The 17,007-nt window shown below is 38.3% G+C and overlaps 1 protein-coding gene across 1 annotated transcript in view; it reads right to left on the minus strand.

Moving 5' to 3' along the window:
- Positions 1-16,540, minus strand: part of chs1 (chitin synthase 1) — a 24,028-nt gene extending 7,488 nt beyond the window's left edge. The window contains exons 1-29 of the mRNA XM_020098935.2: positions 16,263-16,540; positions 16,065-16,150; positions 13,321-13,456; positions 11,706-11,891; positions 11,014-11,215; positions 9,900-10,060; positions 9,500-9,575; positions 9,039-9,157; positions 8,567-8,741; positions 8,302-8,398; positions 8,018-8,114; positions 7,480-7,601; positions 7,111-7,206; positions 6,477-6,641; positions 6,224-6,371; positions 5,771-5,836; positions 5,503-5,678; positions 5,302-5,360; positions 4,385-4,585; positions 4,083-4,251; positions 3,765-3,880; positions 2,654-2,833; positions 2,442-2,546; positions 2,250-2,367; positions 1,298-1,379; positions 984-1,216; positions 692-783; positions 468-549; positions 22-175 (exon numbers count right to left, since the gene is read on the minus strand). Of these exons, the coding sequence (XP_019954494.2) occupies positions 22-175; positions 468-549; positions 692-783; positions 984-1,216; positions 1,298-1,379; positions 2,250-2,367; positions 2,442-2,546; positions 2,654-2,833; positions 3,765-3,880; positions 4,083-4,251; positions 4,385-4,585; positions 5,302-5,360; positions 5,503-5,678; positions 5,771-5,836; positions 6,224-6,371; positions 6,477-6,641; positions 7,111-7,206; positions 7,480-7,601; positions 8,018-8,114; positions 8,302-8,398; positions 8,567-8,741; positions 9,039-9,157; positions 9,500-9,575; positions 9,900-10,060; positions 11,014-11,215; positions 11,706-11,891; positions 13,321-13,456; positions 16,065-16,111 (3,660 nt within the window). The 5' untranslated portion in view covers positions 16,112-16,150; positions 16,263-16,540. The remainder of the gene's footprint in view (positions 1-21; positions 176-467; positions 550-691; positions 784-983; positions 1,217-1,297; positions 1,380-2,249; positions 2,368-2,441; positions 2,547-2,653; positions 2,834-3,764; positions 3,881-4,082; positions 4,252-4,384; positions 4,586-5,301; positions 5,361-5,502; positions 5,679-5,770; positions 5,837-6,223; positions 6,372-6,476; positions 6,642-7,110; positions 7,207-7,479; positions 7,602-8,017; positions 8,115-8,301; positions 8,399-8,566; positions 8,742-9,038; positions 9,158-9,499; positions 9,576-9,899; positions 10,061-11,013; positions 11,216-11,705; positions 11,892-13,320; positions 13,457-16,064; positions 16,151-16,262) is intronic.
- Between the last annotated feature and the right edge of the window lie 467 nt (positions 16,541-17,007).

The following is a 17,007-nucleotide window of genomic DNA, read 5'->3' on the forward strand; positions in this document are numbered from 1 at the left end:
GATCGAATCAGTTCTCATCACCCGCTCTGTTAGTGCGTATTGTAACTCCTCCAGCTGGCTTTTTGTCAGAACATCTTCAGGCCCTACTCCAATTAGCTCTCCATTAAGAGTATCTGTTAACATCAAGACCAGCTCCTCGCACAAATCATCCTGATTTTTGTTGCGAAGTGTGTATCTGAGGAGAAGAATACAAGAAAAAAATAACTGTAATACTTATTAAACAGTTGCATTTATAGTTTTACCTGATACAACAGTGTTTTGAGACCAATTTAAGACACAACAAAAGCATATCATAAATGCTCATAAAGCTTCTTACAATTTATGCTTTTACACATACCTGCAAGTAACAACATGTACAGACACACGCACAACATTATAATGAATACAAGCTGATTCACATGTTTTCAATGACATTCACTGTACACTGTACTACACTGGGCTGTTGCTATACTGACATTTTTATTTACCGTATTTGTGCTTGTAGATTTCTTTTCATGTTCGCGTAAGTCAGCTTCTTCAAGAACTCGTCTTTCACCGGCTTCACCCAGTCTAACACACACACACACACACACACACACACACACACACACACACACACACACACACAGTATGCTATGGGCTCTACATATTGAATTGCAGTTATTATTAGTGTTGGTATTAAGAACACATGCAAATGAAATAAGCTTCTCACCACTGAATTGAAGCTCCTCTGTTTCCTCTGGGTCACCAGTCAGTGAGAAATCATCACTCAGTGATAAACTAAATTTTTCAGCGCTGTCATCACTGCACACATGCACACAGACACTTAAGTGAATTTTGTGGGAATATACATTTCATAATTCCAATATTTAGTTTTTTGTTTTGAGGACAGACGATAATTTAAATCTCAGCCTGCGGTTTTCAAAATGATCGAATAACAGTTCTGCCGATTGACTAAGCAGCTCATTGACGTGACAGGTTTAGAGAAAGAAAGAAAGAAATACCTGCTACTGGAATCAGTGTCATTGCCTTTTTCGCTGTTTGTTGCGTTGGGATTGCCTGTAGGAGGTGCCTGAGCTCCTTCGTCTTTGGTGGTGTCAGGTTTGACTTGAAGCTCCAGGTTTACGGTTGTCTGTTGAGTCATTTCCTGGTTGGTGGTCGGGGTAGAGGTTGAGGCGTTCTGTGCATTCTGGCCCGTGATTTGTTGAAATATCAGATTCTCGGTTTCCTGTGATATCTGCACAGCAACAGGATAAAATACATTTATCCATCTGTTCATCCACTTGAACAGTTTTCTGTGACTGTTTGGTTACAGTACCTGCAATTTCATGTCCCAGCAGCAGATTCTACAGTTTTTGTCGCACAACATATTTTTATTCTTCTTTGCTTCTCCTTCTTTTCTATAGACAGAAGGAACAAAGTACAGTTCAAACACAAATGGAGCATTCATTTTTGGGGATGCAGATTGAAATTGAAACAAATTCATTCTCTTATCCTTCTGCTTACTGTATCTGATAGATCTGATAGATAAGTGAATTATTGGTTAACAACAACTTTCCTCAACCTGAATTAGATAAGCAGCAAAAATGAATTAATAGATGAGTGGATGGATTTGGTCAGCTAAAAGTCTACAGTGCAATACACATCAATCATATCTACAAAGCCTAATTTGCGTTGTGTTTAGTGTATTTTCGTTAATTTCAATTGTTGGACTTGACATATTTCATTTTTTTTTCGCTTTTTCATAAAATCAAATACACAGATCTCAGGCTAATTGTGTTTCTGACAGTAAGAACTCACATTTCCTTGTTTTTATTAATATGTATTTTGTTCTTTCATATTACTGTATACTAGCTTATATGTGACGTACAATTCGAGGTTGATCAATTTCACGATTTCTCTATCAAATATTTGCACATGGATAAATTAAAAAACAATCATGGATTACATACATACAAAGTGTATTCATGTAGACCCTAAAACCCATAGTTAAATTCAGTTTAAATTCATGTTATTGAATTGATTAAAATAGCACAATCACCATCGATCTGTTGTCTTTACTGCTACAACTATTACTGAAACCAGAAGTCAGTCAATCAGCTAATAGATTTGTTTAAGACTAATTAATGATTAGATTCCTGAATTGAGGGATTTGCTATCTCATTTTATATATCATAAATTAAAAATAAAGTACAATTAAAAGACAACCCAATTATGAAAATTTCTGCCAGAAGCACCATTGCTCTCTCTAATCATTATCAGCGCATTACTTATTGGATTCTCTTGTGCCCCAGGTCACAACGTGCATGTTAACCAGTGAGTAGATGGTCAGTAGGAGATATCCACTTGGGATACAGATGAAGTACATCAAACCATAGACAATCATCACTGTGGAAGAAAATAATAACATTAGTAACATAAAACATTTAACTCAGCAAAATACTTGTAAAATAGAATCATACCAAACTCCTCTGGGTGTAGTATGGCTGTTACCAGGTACATGATTGTCATAGAAACCAAAAACACACCAGTAGGGGTCAGGAAGGTGCCCTGAATCACCATGTCACCTAAAAAGTGAAAATGTTGTTTACTTTTGCAATTGAAGGTTTAAAGTACATGTACTAAAAGATTTTTATTACAAAAATGTCAGTAATAGGATTTTTTTTTTACCCACCGATGATGGAGAAGAGAGATGCGGTCATGAGGAACGCATACAACACACTCATAATGGCAGCTATGGTTATTTGATTATTAGACTTGGCTACAAAACAGACGATGATGTAGAGCACGGGAGGAACGCTGGCGAGGAGGATGGAATCTGTTCCTGGGATTTTGAAGACAAACTGGAAGGCACCTGTCAGAAAAAGAGAGACATGCAGAGAGACTCAATCGGAGAAACAGATTCAGGAAGATGGACAGTGAAGTTATTAAGGTGGAAACTAAACAGTGATCTACAGGGGTAGAAGATCAAGTCCGAGTAAAGTGACACTTAAGATAATTACAAAGTCTGTTTTGATTCAGGCAAGTCCAAGGATATATTATGGAAACATGTTGCAGCCTTCCAAGATGCTGTTGCATTCATAAACTTGCTTATAGCACCGTTACACTATAAAATACTTGCTTTGCAATCATGGGCTGTTTCAGATGAACGATAACCATTGTGAGAGAAGCATGAAGAAAACTTTGGCAACTCAGACCACCTCCCTGAGTGCGGTCAGGTTTCTAATAATAGGTTGCATTCATGATGACAAATAATGGACCAAAATTCCATAATACATCTGCTGCCACAGTCCACATTTCCCCACCTGATATATACTGTGTTGATACATACATGATTCAGCAGGAATTTATTGCACCCTCTGACACGACTCAAAACTGATATTGTACAGGTATAAAAGTGTGACCAATATTTTATGGCCAGTGTGAGGCCTAGATATTTGACATGCAGTGTCATAAAATTTTATCTCACAGTTCAAAGAGATTTAGGCGTCTCATGTATTCGCATGGGTTCATGATGAGATCAAATTTATTGGAAAATTTGTAAAGTCCTTTGAGACGAATTGTTGACAAGTTGTTTTACAGTATATTTTAGAAATAACACAAATACGACAACTGCATAGGGAAGAAGTTAATTTCAAACACAACAGTTTTATCAGGTAGTGTTAATGCTGTTCCTGTAAAGTTTCTGGGAAAATGTTTTGCTAAAGAGATAAGAGCCATTAACCCTGCTGCAGTCATTGAATGCTCACCAATAAGGAAGTAAGGAGTAATAAACTTTAACCTACCTGCTATCATGAGAGTCACTGATGCTGGACCAAGGATCGAGGAACCAACTGCAAACATCTGGTAGAAAATGTAAAGCCTGGAGATTGATGTGTTCTTCTTCACTGTCTCTGCACCACTATAATTTAAGTCACAACCACAAGAGTTCTTGAATGAATACAACACAGGTCACAGTATACAAGTTAACAGCTGATTGGGAGGTGAGATTTGTTCATATGAGTCTGAAACCCTAGAAATTTGTCCCAAATTAACTAAAGATCCAGTTTGATTTTAAAGGTTTGAAAGTGACTGGCCATGGGATGAAACTGTCATTTAATGACCTGTGCAGAAGGTCCAGTGTATTAGCCAGTGTTGATGGTCCCCATCGTCTCCTCTGGTTGTAAAACTCCTTGAACTCCTGTGGTGAGTTGGTGTATGCATCCGATGCAGCATTGTATTCGACGCGCCATCCCTGCTGCAGTAACAGAGTACACAGCCAACGATCCTCCCCTACAAAAGCATACGTGCACAAACAAGACAAAACAGAGATGTGTTATATGGACACGAACAGACAAAACAAAGGTAATGAGACAAAACTAGATGTTAAAAACTGTCATGTGCACATGTGTGTCTCTGTGCCAACCTTGGTCATACTGCACATATTCTGAAGCTCTTGTTGCAGTTGTTGTGTATCTCTTTAAGACATTGTCATCCATCAAGGCCGACCCTCTAAACAGACTAAAACATCCCGGACTGCACAGCACACAGCCAAACACGTGCTCTGCTGTCTTCTGTAGCCAGTGGCCCACAGCATACTCAAACTTCTGGTACCACACCATGGGACCTGGGATAGTAGGCCGACGTGGTGGTGAGCAGAGAGAGACATGGAGACGAGGTGAACAGGAACATGGAAGAAAATAAAGCAGGGCAGAGGATAACAGAATTGGAGACAATGTTCATCAGTGAAAGAGGAAAGTGTCTTAATTATTTCAAGCTGAAGTCTTTTCTGGGACACGTTGGGTGTATGCTGGATTGTGCCAGTCTATTACTTATTATCTAGCATTGAACCTGCCCCATTACCACCTTTTTACTGCCCTTGTCTGTCTATCGACTGGAATACACGAAAACTACAGAACGGATTTTCTGAAACTTGTTGGAAGTTATGGGTCAAGAGAGAAACCCATAACTCTTGGAGCAGTTTTGATTAAGAGAGGGAATTTAGGATTTTATTTCACTGTCTTTGACATTTTTGCCATCTGATTTATGTTTACACTTGGAGGAGAATGTTAACTGAACCCAGAAAGCACCTGTAATGACCATTGTAATGATTACCTACATTTTACTACTGCTTCAAAAATAAGAATGAGGGTATAGATAAGACACATTGTGCTTCTCGATGTGATATTCAGGGCATGAATTTGTGTTGTTCAACTCCTGTAGCTGGATTACATGTCCTGTTTGTAGATGGGTTCCTTTGTCCTGCGGTGTTGTTACTCCATACTGGCCTCAGGTAAAACCATAAAGTAAAAAAAAAAAAAAAGTTAACAAAAGACTACTTACCCATACCGGTAGGATGGATTCTACCACATGCTGCACCTACATTTTCATACATTCTCAACCTATCAATAAAAAAAAAAAAAAAAAATTTAATTACTGAAGCAATGACTGTGTGTTTATCAATGACCTGAGTTGGAAAATGATGAGATCTTTGTTCCGAACCATGATGGTACAAGTTATTTGGTGGATTTGTCTCTTAATGACCTGTCTATAAGCAGAATCACAGCTTTAGGTTGGAAGTCAGTGTCTCCGTCGAGAGCCAGGATATAAGTGTTGTCCTCTGAGATTAATTTCCTCTTGTAGTCGTTGTCATACTGAGGCAACACGAAACTCTCACCATCTAAAGAGATCAAACTGGCCCTGCATAGGTTATTCTGACGCTGTGAAAGGAATGACACGGATCAATATTTTGAATGCATACTGTCAACATACTAATAATTGCATATTTTGTACAAATGCAAAAAAGTCTTACTGGGATCTTCTGAGGGTTCTTGACAATGTAACCCTTCCACCCGAGTAGATAATACAGATACATTATCTGAAAGTCAAAAACATTAATATAAGGTGAAAATTCAGGACCAGCTGTTAAGGACATGGTTAGATAAGTCTGTTTGTATCAGAGGAACAGAGCTGAGTATTTATTTGTTTTGTCTGAGGGATTATCTCTAAAGGAACCATAACACAAACAAGAACTACAATATGATTGAATTCACATTATTATAAAGCATATCTCTATTATACCTAAACATATTTCTACAGATATAGATAAAATAGGACAATGATATCCATAAAGAGATAATAAATTAACACCATTATCTCTCCCAGTGATGTTCAGTCCTGAAAATGTTAATCAGACCTTTGTGATTTACATGCACATATCCAGATACATATATAGACATGCACAAACACCATTAGCACTCCATACCTGGGACCATCTTTTCTTGTGCCTGATGAGAGCTTTGTCTTTTAGGTGAACATAAAGCATGTTGCCTTCAGGCAAAACAAACATCAGCCTGCCTCCGTAGGGAGTCTCAATGATTGACACGTCGTCTGGCTCTTTGTTGGTAAACACCCTGAATTGTTGGATGGATTAATGGTTGGTTAGAGACATAGATGTGTGGTTGTACAGATAAATGTTTACATATATAGATAAATAGTAGACAGATGCAGAATCTCACCTATAAACCTCAATGACAACAGCGATCAAGTCATTAACATAAGTATTAACCACCCTCTTCTTTGTGTCCTCCTCAATCATGAAGGCATCATCCACATAAATGTGACACTCAAAGTCAAAACAGTCGTTATGTTCCTCCTTTGGATCGCCTCGATAGCGGTCCAACCTGAAACCACAAATTGTAAGCCTGTTTATTTTCTTCATTTGTATAAACTGACAAGGTACGAATACAATTGAAACAATTCCAATTGTTGAACAGCAGACATATTTAACCTTTTCATTTCTGTAATATCTTAAGTCATGCGTATATGTGGAAGACACATTTAATTCATGACTAACATTTTAGAGAGCAACATAACAGTAGGCTGAAAACCTGTGTTCCACTGCTTTGCTGCTTAAAAATATCCCATATCTTGCGCTGCTGACAAGAGGTGAACCCTGGTGCCTGCATTCACACCCAACAATGTGGACAGACCCTTGAGTTTACCAATGTGTCACTGCAGCAAGGTGAGAAATTACAACAGTGGAGGTCAGGGACAACAATATGTTAAGCTGCTGTTCAGTTGCTCTTTAAAACGAATGAAGTCCATGTTGTGTATGTCAGGCTGGTACATCAAGGTGATCGTGTCCCGAACCTGAACATGGAGGTGAGAATCTTGAGCATTTCATCGTAGGTCTCATGCCACATGGTGGCACAAAGATAGATCACGCAGTCCTGAACATCATCCTGGCTGTAGAGCAGAGCAGAGGAGAGGAGAGAGGGAATGGGAGAGGTTGGAAACATGTAATGTTGTGAAAACACGTCTTTCAACAGTCCAGAAAACGACTAACTTGATCTGTTATGGAGTCTGGGACCAGTTTGAGTCCCTTTGTGCCAGTTATTTCATACAGATACCACACATGCACTTGGCACATCAAAAAAGTGTTTCCAGTTTTTAGTTGACTAAAAACATTTGCATAATATACAATATAATTCAATCTGCAAACAATTGACTTCCTCCCACCTCTCCTGGTTTCGTGCTCGCGGCACCTTCATCTTAGTGTTGAGTAGCAGAGACAGGTCTATGAAAGCAGATTCATAGAGACGACGAACAAAGAGCTGAGAGGTTCTCTCGATACGCTGTACCTGAAAACCATAGAGAACCATAGGGGCAATTTGGTTCAAGTCATTAAAATCTTGCAAGTCTTTCCATTCAACTGTTACTGTTAATCTGGGTTAGCTGCAACAGTTGGAAATCAATTTTATTGGGTGGTCAGAGTGATGGTATTACTCAAGTTGTAGGGATCTCATCTGTTTATACAGTCACATTATGAGAACTTGTTTTCCTAACAGGGATAAAAAGCAAGTAAAGATAATGTAAACCATCAAATGTTTAGGTGGAGACATGTGTTATGGTTTGGATAGGGTAAGGTAGGTTAATGGTTAGGCAACTTGTAGTTGTGGTGAGGGTTAAAAGAAAGAAAGAAATATAAGTCAATGCAAAGTCCTCTGAAGTCATAGACAAGACTGTGTGTGTATGTTTGTATATCTTATACTGGTACCTTGATCTTCCACACGTAGTAGGTGCATGTGACAAAGCCTGACCACATACACACTCCCTCCAGTAGCAGCATTGAAAAAGGCCATTGTAAGTAATAGCTGTCAAATAGCACATGAACTCAGATTAATCACATTTACAAACCATGAAAACTACACACACACACACACACACACACTCGTGCACACACACACACACACACACACACACACACACAGACACGCTCGTGCACACACACACAGAAACACTCACTCATTCAAACACAAGCTCACTCACATGCACATCTACCTGTTGAGTGAAGTACGACAGATGCTCCTGGTAATCTCGAGTGTGATCAGAGGGGTTGTGTTCACATGACTCAGGTGGACCAAGCTATCACAAAACTCTGCAGCAGAAACAAAAAAAAAGAAATGTTGTTTACTCTTGAAACAGCTTCCTGGTACAGATGTGCCCTCGAAAGTATGGAGATGCGAGTAACTTGAAGCAAAACATTTCACACATTTCCCTGTGACTGAATTTCTTTTCATCTTTTAATGTACATATATAAACTTACCGTGGAAACTCTCATTTGGGCCCTCCAATTTTTTTGCCTGGGTTATGAAAAGTATTATTCCCAGCAGTAATAGTGCAGGCCCCGTGAGACATACTGGCAACGCAAAACTCATCCTGACTGCATGAATCTTACAGGCCACCACCCCAAACCAGTGGCAGGCTGCCGAGCAGAACGCCTGAGACCAGAGAACAGGAATTATTTAGAAGCAATGTAGTGTCAGTGAAGATGGCAGCGCAGGAATCAGTGACTGTATGAAAACTGTTATTCAGTCGCATGTCTCAAAATGTTGGTCAGGCAAACTTAATAAAATGAATTGCTTTTAAAAATGCAATTCAACCTGTCAAAGAATTGTAAGTAAATATCCCCCAATGACAACAGAGGAACAGCGGACTATACAAACTGTATTCAGTGCTAGACATCAGCATCTGTCTGTCTCTAACAATGTCTGTTTGTATTACCTCCTCCAACCTACCTGTAAGAAAAACAGCCACAGTCCTATTTGCAGTAACTGCCAGTCATCATTCTGAAGGTTAAAGTCATTCCAGACGATAGACTTCTCTATAAGCACATGGTAAAACAGGTATACCCCTCCTACAACAGAATAATACGTATCATGAAAATAGTAAGAAACATGGTTGATATTAGGAAATTGGTGGAATTGCTTCAGTTATATTGTGTTGAACAGAAAGCGTAGCAACTATTGAAGACTTCATCACAGCAGGAGAATATCCCTTGAGATCCATCTGCACCCCTGACATCACACACATCTGTTTGGTCTCCATTGTTAATGTTTGAAATGACATGTTTTACAGTCTAAGCGCGGCAAAACACAGCGATGTCGCCGGTTGATGGTACATTTCAAGAGCATAATTATGCAAGCATGGCTTTTCGAGTATTATGTGTTGCTACAAACATCGATGCCGGATACATTACCTATCACGATTATCCTCAGAATACTGCTGATGACAAACACGAAGTCCCTGAATCCGTCGAGTTCTGACAGTGTATCCTGCAGGGAAATGGAGGGAAGAGTCTCACTGATCATGTCAAGTCGTTATTTATGTGCACCACTAATATACAGGTCCAAACAGATCACTCTCTACCAGGCCTAGGGGAAGACGTGGACGAACACCTGACGCAGCTTGTCATTTGGATATTGCAAAATATTAAAGATTGGAAACAGTTAAAGTCTAAGGGTCGGGGGGGACATTTGCTTTTTATGCATTCATTTGTCATCTACAAGAAGGGTGAACAGGGTAAGTTCAAGTCAGGTGGCTCATTTTAAAAAGTAGTGTCTTTGTAGTGAAGACAGAACAATAGAATAACTTTATACCTGCATTCGGTTAGTAGCTTGCAGGGGATTTTCCCACCAGCAGAGGGAAATAAGGAGTGATGAGAAAATTCCAATCCCAATATAGACAAAGCAGTCGGAGCTCTGTCTATCCACGTATGATGACACACGAACATAGTAGTCAATTCCCAGGAGACAGTAACCTGTGAGTTATTTAGCAAACAAGTTAGTTTACATTGTACCTGTTTTCCTTGCAAGCTACTGTAAGTATATTAAACAAATGCAGCATTGATGTTGTCAGACCAGTGGTTTCATGTTTCAGCTGTTGACTGGATTAGACATTACACTTCTTATGTATCCTCCGGGAAAATATGTTCAAATGCAACTAATACATTTGTAAATAGCAAATAAGTTTTGAAAGAAACTTGATGAAGGCTGGTTTTCATATTTAAGGAGATGTTTGCTCTATTAACTCAAGAAATCAGGCCGCGATTACACTTGTCACTGGCAAAAGAATTAGGCTGCAGATCAAATGAATTCCTTAGAGACATGGTTACAGTTATGTACATATTTGTTACTCAGGTAAACCTTTTAGCTTCATTCATGGTGCAGTTTTGTCAGAATTGTTTTCCAAACAATACGAGCAGCTGAAATGAAACTCAGATCTGAATGTTTGAATCAGTGTTATACCAGTTAGCAAATCTTACAGTGACAGATTTACTGAACCAAACATTGCCTGGAATGAAAAATCACATGGGAAAGAAAGTGAGGGGTCTGATCATTTGAGAGGCATCTCAGTTCAGTTATATTGTGAAGTCACAAAGTGCAGAAATGTGTTCAATCAAAACAAGAGGGGGAGAAATTCAAAATGACTCAGGATTTAACAAAGGTAAATGTTATACTTTCGTGAAGCAGTGATTTCTAATGAGTCTAATGAATTTAACAGCCAGAATCAGATTTTCTGTTTTGATGGAATAAGAACAAACTGGTGTCAACAGTGAACAACACTACTGTGAAGGTAGAATTGATTAAGGAGATATGCTTTGGGAATGTACACTTCATTTGTTACTAGTATAACTTTTAGAAAAACAAAAAACAAAACAGATGGGCAGAGGTAGACAGTAGATGACCTGCAATTAGGAAAAAAGGTAGTTACCTGCAGCAGTGAGAATGATGGAGCATATAGGGTATATAATTTTCCATTTTTTTCTTTGTAGTCTGAAAACAATCTGCAGAATAGCACACACAATGCAGACTCCTCCACTGATGAAGAGATTAGTCAGCACGTCAAACTGAGGCATAACAACAAGCACCAGGACTGAAGTGCCAAGAGACACCAGACACTCGATAACACAAACCTGGAAAAGACACAAAAATGACATCATGTCCACACACTCACGATTTTTGTTTGGGCTACAGGTGGTTATAAACTGGTTTGTTATCTTCAATTAAATACAATCCAAATGTTCAAAATAAGACAGCTGAGGCAAAAACGATACCCAACAATTCCATTTTATGTCTATCCAGGATTGCCTCTCAGAAAATGTAACCTTTTTTCTGTTCTGTGGATTTGCTGAATGTATTATTAGCAGCACTGATGAAAACCAACTCAGTGACGTGTTCAAAGTGACTGAATATGACACAATGACATACTGTGGTTAAGATCTGTGCAAATGAGCTTGTAATATTTAAAATATTTAAAACTAAATTGTAAAGTTTGGTTATTTTAAAGTTGAATCACTTTTTGGTTGATCAAAGCTTGAGGAGTATCCCTCTTAATTTTTCATTATTATTACATGCAAAACATTTAACATAATAAAAAAAAAAGCATGACTCATTTAAACTTACAAAAAGCATGGTCTTCATGTTGGGCTGTATGAAGCTCTTGAAGGCACATTTCCACAGTGCCTTCAAAAACACCAGGAAGTTGGGGCAGACCAAGCAGAAAACCAGCATCAGCATGTAGAACTGTTTCTCCTTTGGGCTGCGCATGGAGGTCTTAGACGACATGGTCGACAACACCAAGAGACTGCCCTGATTGGACAGACAACTTAAATATGTTAACCACAGAGTATGAGACAGATGACTTTCTCTGACTTCTCACCACCACCTTTGTCTATATACTGCAGATTTGACAAACAAGATACATATATATAATTAGCAATTAACACAAGGACATTAGATCTGGGAAAATGTATTTTTCATTTCATGGTGCCTTTAAGGACACCTCATAACTTTAAGATCACAACCATCCCACTACAGCCCAGTGATTCATCATCAAGAAATAGACGGAAAGACAAGGCTGAAGGAGGTATATAGAGGAAATAGAGACAAAAGCACAGAGGTGGACGATGTCATCACATGCACATATTGCAGGGGTAAAGCTTGATAGCAAAAATGAAGATAACGTCTGCAACGTGAAAGATGGAAATACAAACAGAGACAGAAAAAGATAAAACAAAGAAAAGATAGACTTGGGTACCGAGGGATCAAGTGCAGTATAAACCTTGCCCTATCATAAATTACAGCAATATTATTCATGTTACTATGTCAAGGCAGGCACAGACAGATAAGAGGCTTGTTTTTCTAAACTAATAGTCCTGATGGGAAAAGCATTTTGATATACAATCACTGCACCAAATCTGGAATTTAAATAGAAAACAATAATATATATATTTAGGCATGTTGTTGCTGTTTTTGACTGTCTATAGCTGATTAATTCAACATTATGCACTTCAAAAATCGTTTTAACAACATTTCTAATCTGCCAAAATGCAAAAATGCAAAAATCCTGTTATTCTAATTATTATACCAATTTAATGCTCTTTAACCTATATTAGACTCTTAAAAACAAATAATGAATCATCATTTTCATATCCAGCACGTACAGAAACTCCAGCCTCATCAGAGAAAACCTAGAACCAGCAATACTGTTTGATGAACAAATTCAATCAATTTTAATACAAAATTGCCACAAATAGAGCATTTCCCACTGAATTAATTCTTTGGCTGTAGAAAAACCCACAAAAGTTGCTCTCACATGCAACAGATCCGGGCTGCATAATCAATGGAAAACACTGACATGAAAAATAATGTGTTATATGTTTATATAAAATACATCAAATTAGAGATCGATACACACAACATTTAAATAATAAGAAAAGATATCACAGGTGCGCCTGAAACAAAAACAGTATAATAATTGAAGCTAATGGTGATGAATCTTTTATACGTTTTTCTGTTTGTCAGAGAAAGGACTGCACCCTGACTTTTATCACAGATGATTAAAAGGTGATTTTGATGGTGTTTGTGAAGCTTAAAAAATGAAATCAAAAACCAAAATGCTTCAGGCTTCTGACACGACAACCTTGAACTTCATGCAGGGGATTCTCCAACACCACAGACAAATGGAAAAAATGGTATTGACTCACATGCTGTTATAGAGACAGAAAGATAATCTTACCTTAGCGACAACAGCACTTGTCAAAACCGCTATCCCCACAATAACAGCCACCAGATACTGGGCCAACTGAAAACATCTTCTCTTGTCTTCCTTCTCAGCTCCGATTGGGTTCAGCTGGAATGGATCCCATGTATCCCTGTATCCAGATTCACATGCACACATCTGTATATTGAGTCACTTTTGCTTTGATCAAATTCTGCTATTGAAAACCATTGAATTATAGACTGCTGCCTTACATTTAAAAACATATTTTTGATTTCGGGATTTAGTTTGCATCTCTGTAAAAACCTTTTTTGGAATGTGCCAGATTACATCCCAAAAAGTAGATCCCAAAATGTCAAAAACTAATTTCTTCTTTATTAGTTAATGGGGATGAGACGGATTGCAGTGAATTATGGGATGATGAGTGGGGGAATCTTAACCCACTGGGTGCATTAGTCTGTAACAAGTAGGCCAACAAGACCCAATGAAGGTCTTTTATATTTGGGAATAGCACGAGGGGACGGTAGAATGACATGTGATGGGGTCCCAGGATTTTAACCCAACACAACCACAATCACACTGACTCTGATTATACCCTGTGAACCAAATGCATGACACATGTTTGAGTATCTATTAGCCTCTGTGCCCCCCCCCGCTGCTGGCTGCTGAATGTGATTAAAGTGCAGGGTATTTACAGGGTGTGGGTTCTCTACCTTCAGTTGATAACACTTTGTGATCTTTGACTTTGCCATAGCAGCTATCAAATATTAGCTAGTAGTGCTGCTGTTGTTTTGTAAAATGAGAACGTGTGCGTTGGACTTTCCTTCAGTGACGCACCTACCTAGTCATTACATCATTAAAGAGGAGAAGCTGGTGATTTTAGAAGAACTAAGACATATTGTTAAAGAACTTTCAACTAATTCACAGCTTTTAAAATGCTGGAAGAAAGGCAGTTTTTAATTTGCAATCACACTATTCTATAAGAACATAACATACACACACACACACATACATATTCACCCTCTCATCATAGTTACAACTAAGAATAGTAATAATAAATGGAAGAATGATAAATTGTTTTCTTAGGGCATATGTATGTTAGAATAATTAACAGTTTTATCAGAGCGTTTAGATGCTATAAAGCCACTCCTGATTTTATAAGACTTCTTATTTTATCTAAACAGAAACTGATAATATAACCAAACAAACTTATAGCAGAAAGCCTTCATTGATTTCATCTGAGCTGTTTATTATATTTTTGTCTCTTTTTATCGGCTTGCTTATTGTGAAGCAAAAAAATTGTGAAACAAAAAAAAAAGCTACTTATATATATTTGGCAATAAATTATCAAGCCTAGAACCAGGTATGGAGAGGCCTCTGACACAGGAGTCGTATATATATATATATGTGTATATATATATATATATATATATATATATGTGTACTATGGCATGCCGTTCAGGAAATTAAACCTTTGAATATATGGAATGAAGCTTGACTGACATCAGACTTCACCGCAGTGCCTGCGGCCATCTTGTGTAACGTGTAGATGCTTTAGCTAAAAGTGAGTGACAATGAGTTAGTCCGCTCACAATCTCCCTGTAGCCGCAGCAGCTTCGCCAGTGCCGGAGAAGTGCCTCGTCAGAGCACAGTGCCATTACGCACGGCCATTCACTGTGTTTTACCTTCATTAAATCACCTGAAAACTATTTCAAGCTAACCATACAGTGTCTTGCGCCCTTCCTTGTGTACGGGTGGAGATTGTACACGGGGTGTTGTCGGGCACTCCTGTGAGGTTGAAGACATGCTGAGGTTGGCCTGATAAACAGCTGCCTGTTGTAGTAGGTCTGCCACGATTAAAAAGGGAGCGAACTTCCTTGTCAGAACAACGGTATTGGGCGGGGCTATCGGGGGGATTTTGGGCCGTACACGCATTCGCCAGTGTGTTACTGATGTCTCATAGTTTAATATTGCTGCAACGAGATTGTGAGCGGACTAACTCATTGTCAGCATCCACGTTACACAAGATGGTCGCAGGCACTGCGGTGAAGTCTGACGTCAGTCAAGTTTCATTCCATATATTCAAAGTTTCATTCCATATATTCAAAGGTTTAATTTCCTGAACGGCATGCCATAATATACATATATATACATCCATATATATACATATATACATATATATATATACATATATATACATAGAGAGAGAGAGAGAGAGAGAGAATGTGATTTGAAAAAGTAGTATGTATTTAACAATTTAAATGGAGCGACACTCCCTTAACAGTGGTCAGTATCTTTGGGACGACATCGGCCACAGCAATAAAGAGAAGCGCGGCTGTACACAGTGGAAATTATGTTTCCTCAAACTGCAAATCATAAAGAAAAGGAGCCTGGCAATGCAATAGTTTACTGTATTAAACTGCATCCTTGGGAGCAAACTATCACATTGCCACAGCACAGAACCCAATCTTTAACAAGTTTGCCATAAAGCCTCACAAAGATGACAAGGATCACAAACTATAAATCTAACCATAGAATCATTTCTGCTACCTGAAACCAAAGTGTCATCTAGACTGATTTTTTTTTCTCTCCATTGCATATATTGGACCAGGCTGGGCTCAGTGGGCCTCCGCTTACACAAACATGTTGTGTATTTAAATACAACTTATTATTCTCTTTAATTTAACCTGTAAGATCGGAGTCGTGCCTTCAATTGAAAATGACCTTTAAAAAAGGCAACATGCAGAGTATAGTCATTTCACCTGTGTCTTCCTTCTCTTTTCTTTCCTCTGTATTTGAGTTCTTCCATCTTCTTATCTACTCCACTTCTTCAGCTTTATGGTGACCTCTGTGTCAAAGAGGAAAAGTATTAAAACAATAAACCGAATTAGACTTTTTGTAAATTAGTATAATATGCGTGTAATAGATGAATAAGAAGAAAGAAAACAGAAATACCTTACCTTGATATCTTGAGAATTCTTCTATTGATTAGATCCTTCGGTCTTCAGCGAAACACCTCTGCTGTTCTTGTATTTCTTCAAAGAAGTTATACCTTCTGTTTAACGCCGCGCAAACTTTATCCACAGGAAAGAAGTCTCAACCATAAGTACAAATGTATGTATTTTAAATGAATTTCATTTGAAAACTTTGAGTTTTGGAATAGAAACTACGTGTGACAGTCTCCTGTCAATCTGTGAGTCCGTCAATTTGTCCTTTGTTTATCTCTTTGTGTGTTATCACCAGTTTATGAAAGAAACACCCATAGACAGTAAGGGTCAGCCCCCTCAGGTGTGGGTGTGTGTGGGTGTGTGTGTATGTGTGCGCATGCTGCGTACGTGGTTGTTCTAATCATCATAGTTTATGTAAGCCATAAATTGTGTTGTGTGGTTCCTCACTGACTAAAAATTGCAATTCATCGGTGACCATTTTATGAGGGGCAGTAAAAAGTACAAGGATCATTTGCACTGCTCACACACACTGTAGTGTTTTTAATTAACTAAAGCTAACATTTAGCTTAGTGTTCTGTACTAAAGATAAGTGTTGGTAAGAAGATGCTGTATGAAAGGTGCACTGGCATTGTATTTATGCATCTGACATGTTTCCTTTTAAAAGTACATCAGCTATTCAATATAATCCTTTTGATATAATGCCATCCCTATTTATGGACCTGAGGTGACCAGTATATCATATTAAGGATTGAGCTTT

This window comes from Paralichthys olivaceus, chromosome 1, assembly GCF_024713975.1.
Source record: "Paralichthys olivaceus isolate ysfri-2021 chromosome 1, ASM2471397v2, whole genome shotgun sequence".
NCBI classification, from domain to species: Eukaryota; Metazoa; Chordata; class Actinopteri; order Pleuronectiformes; family Paralichthyidae; genus Paralichthys; species Paralichthys olivaceus.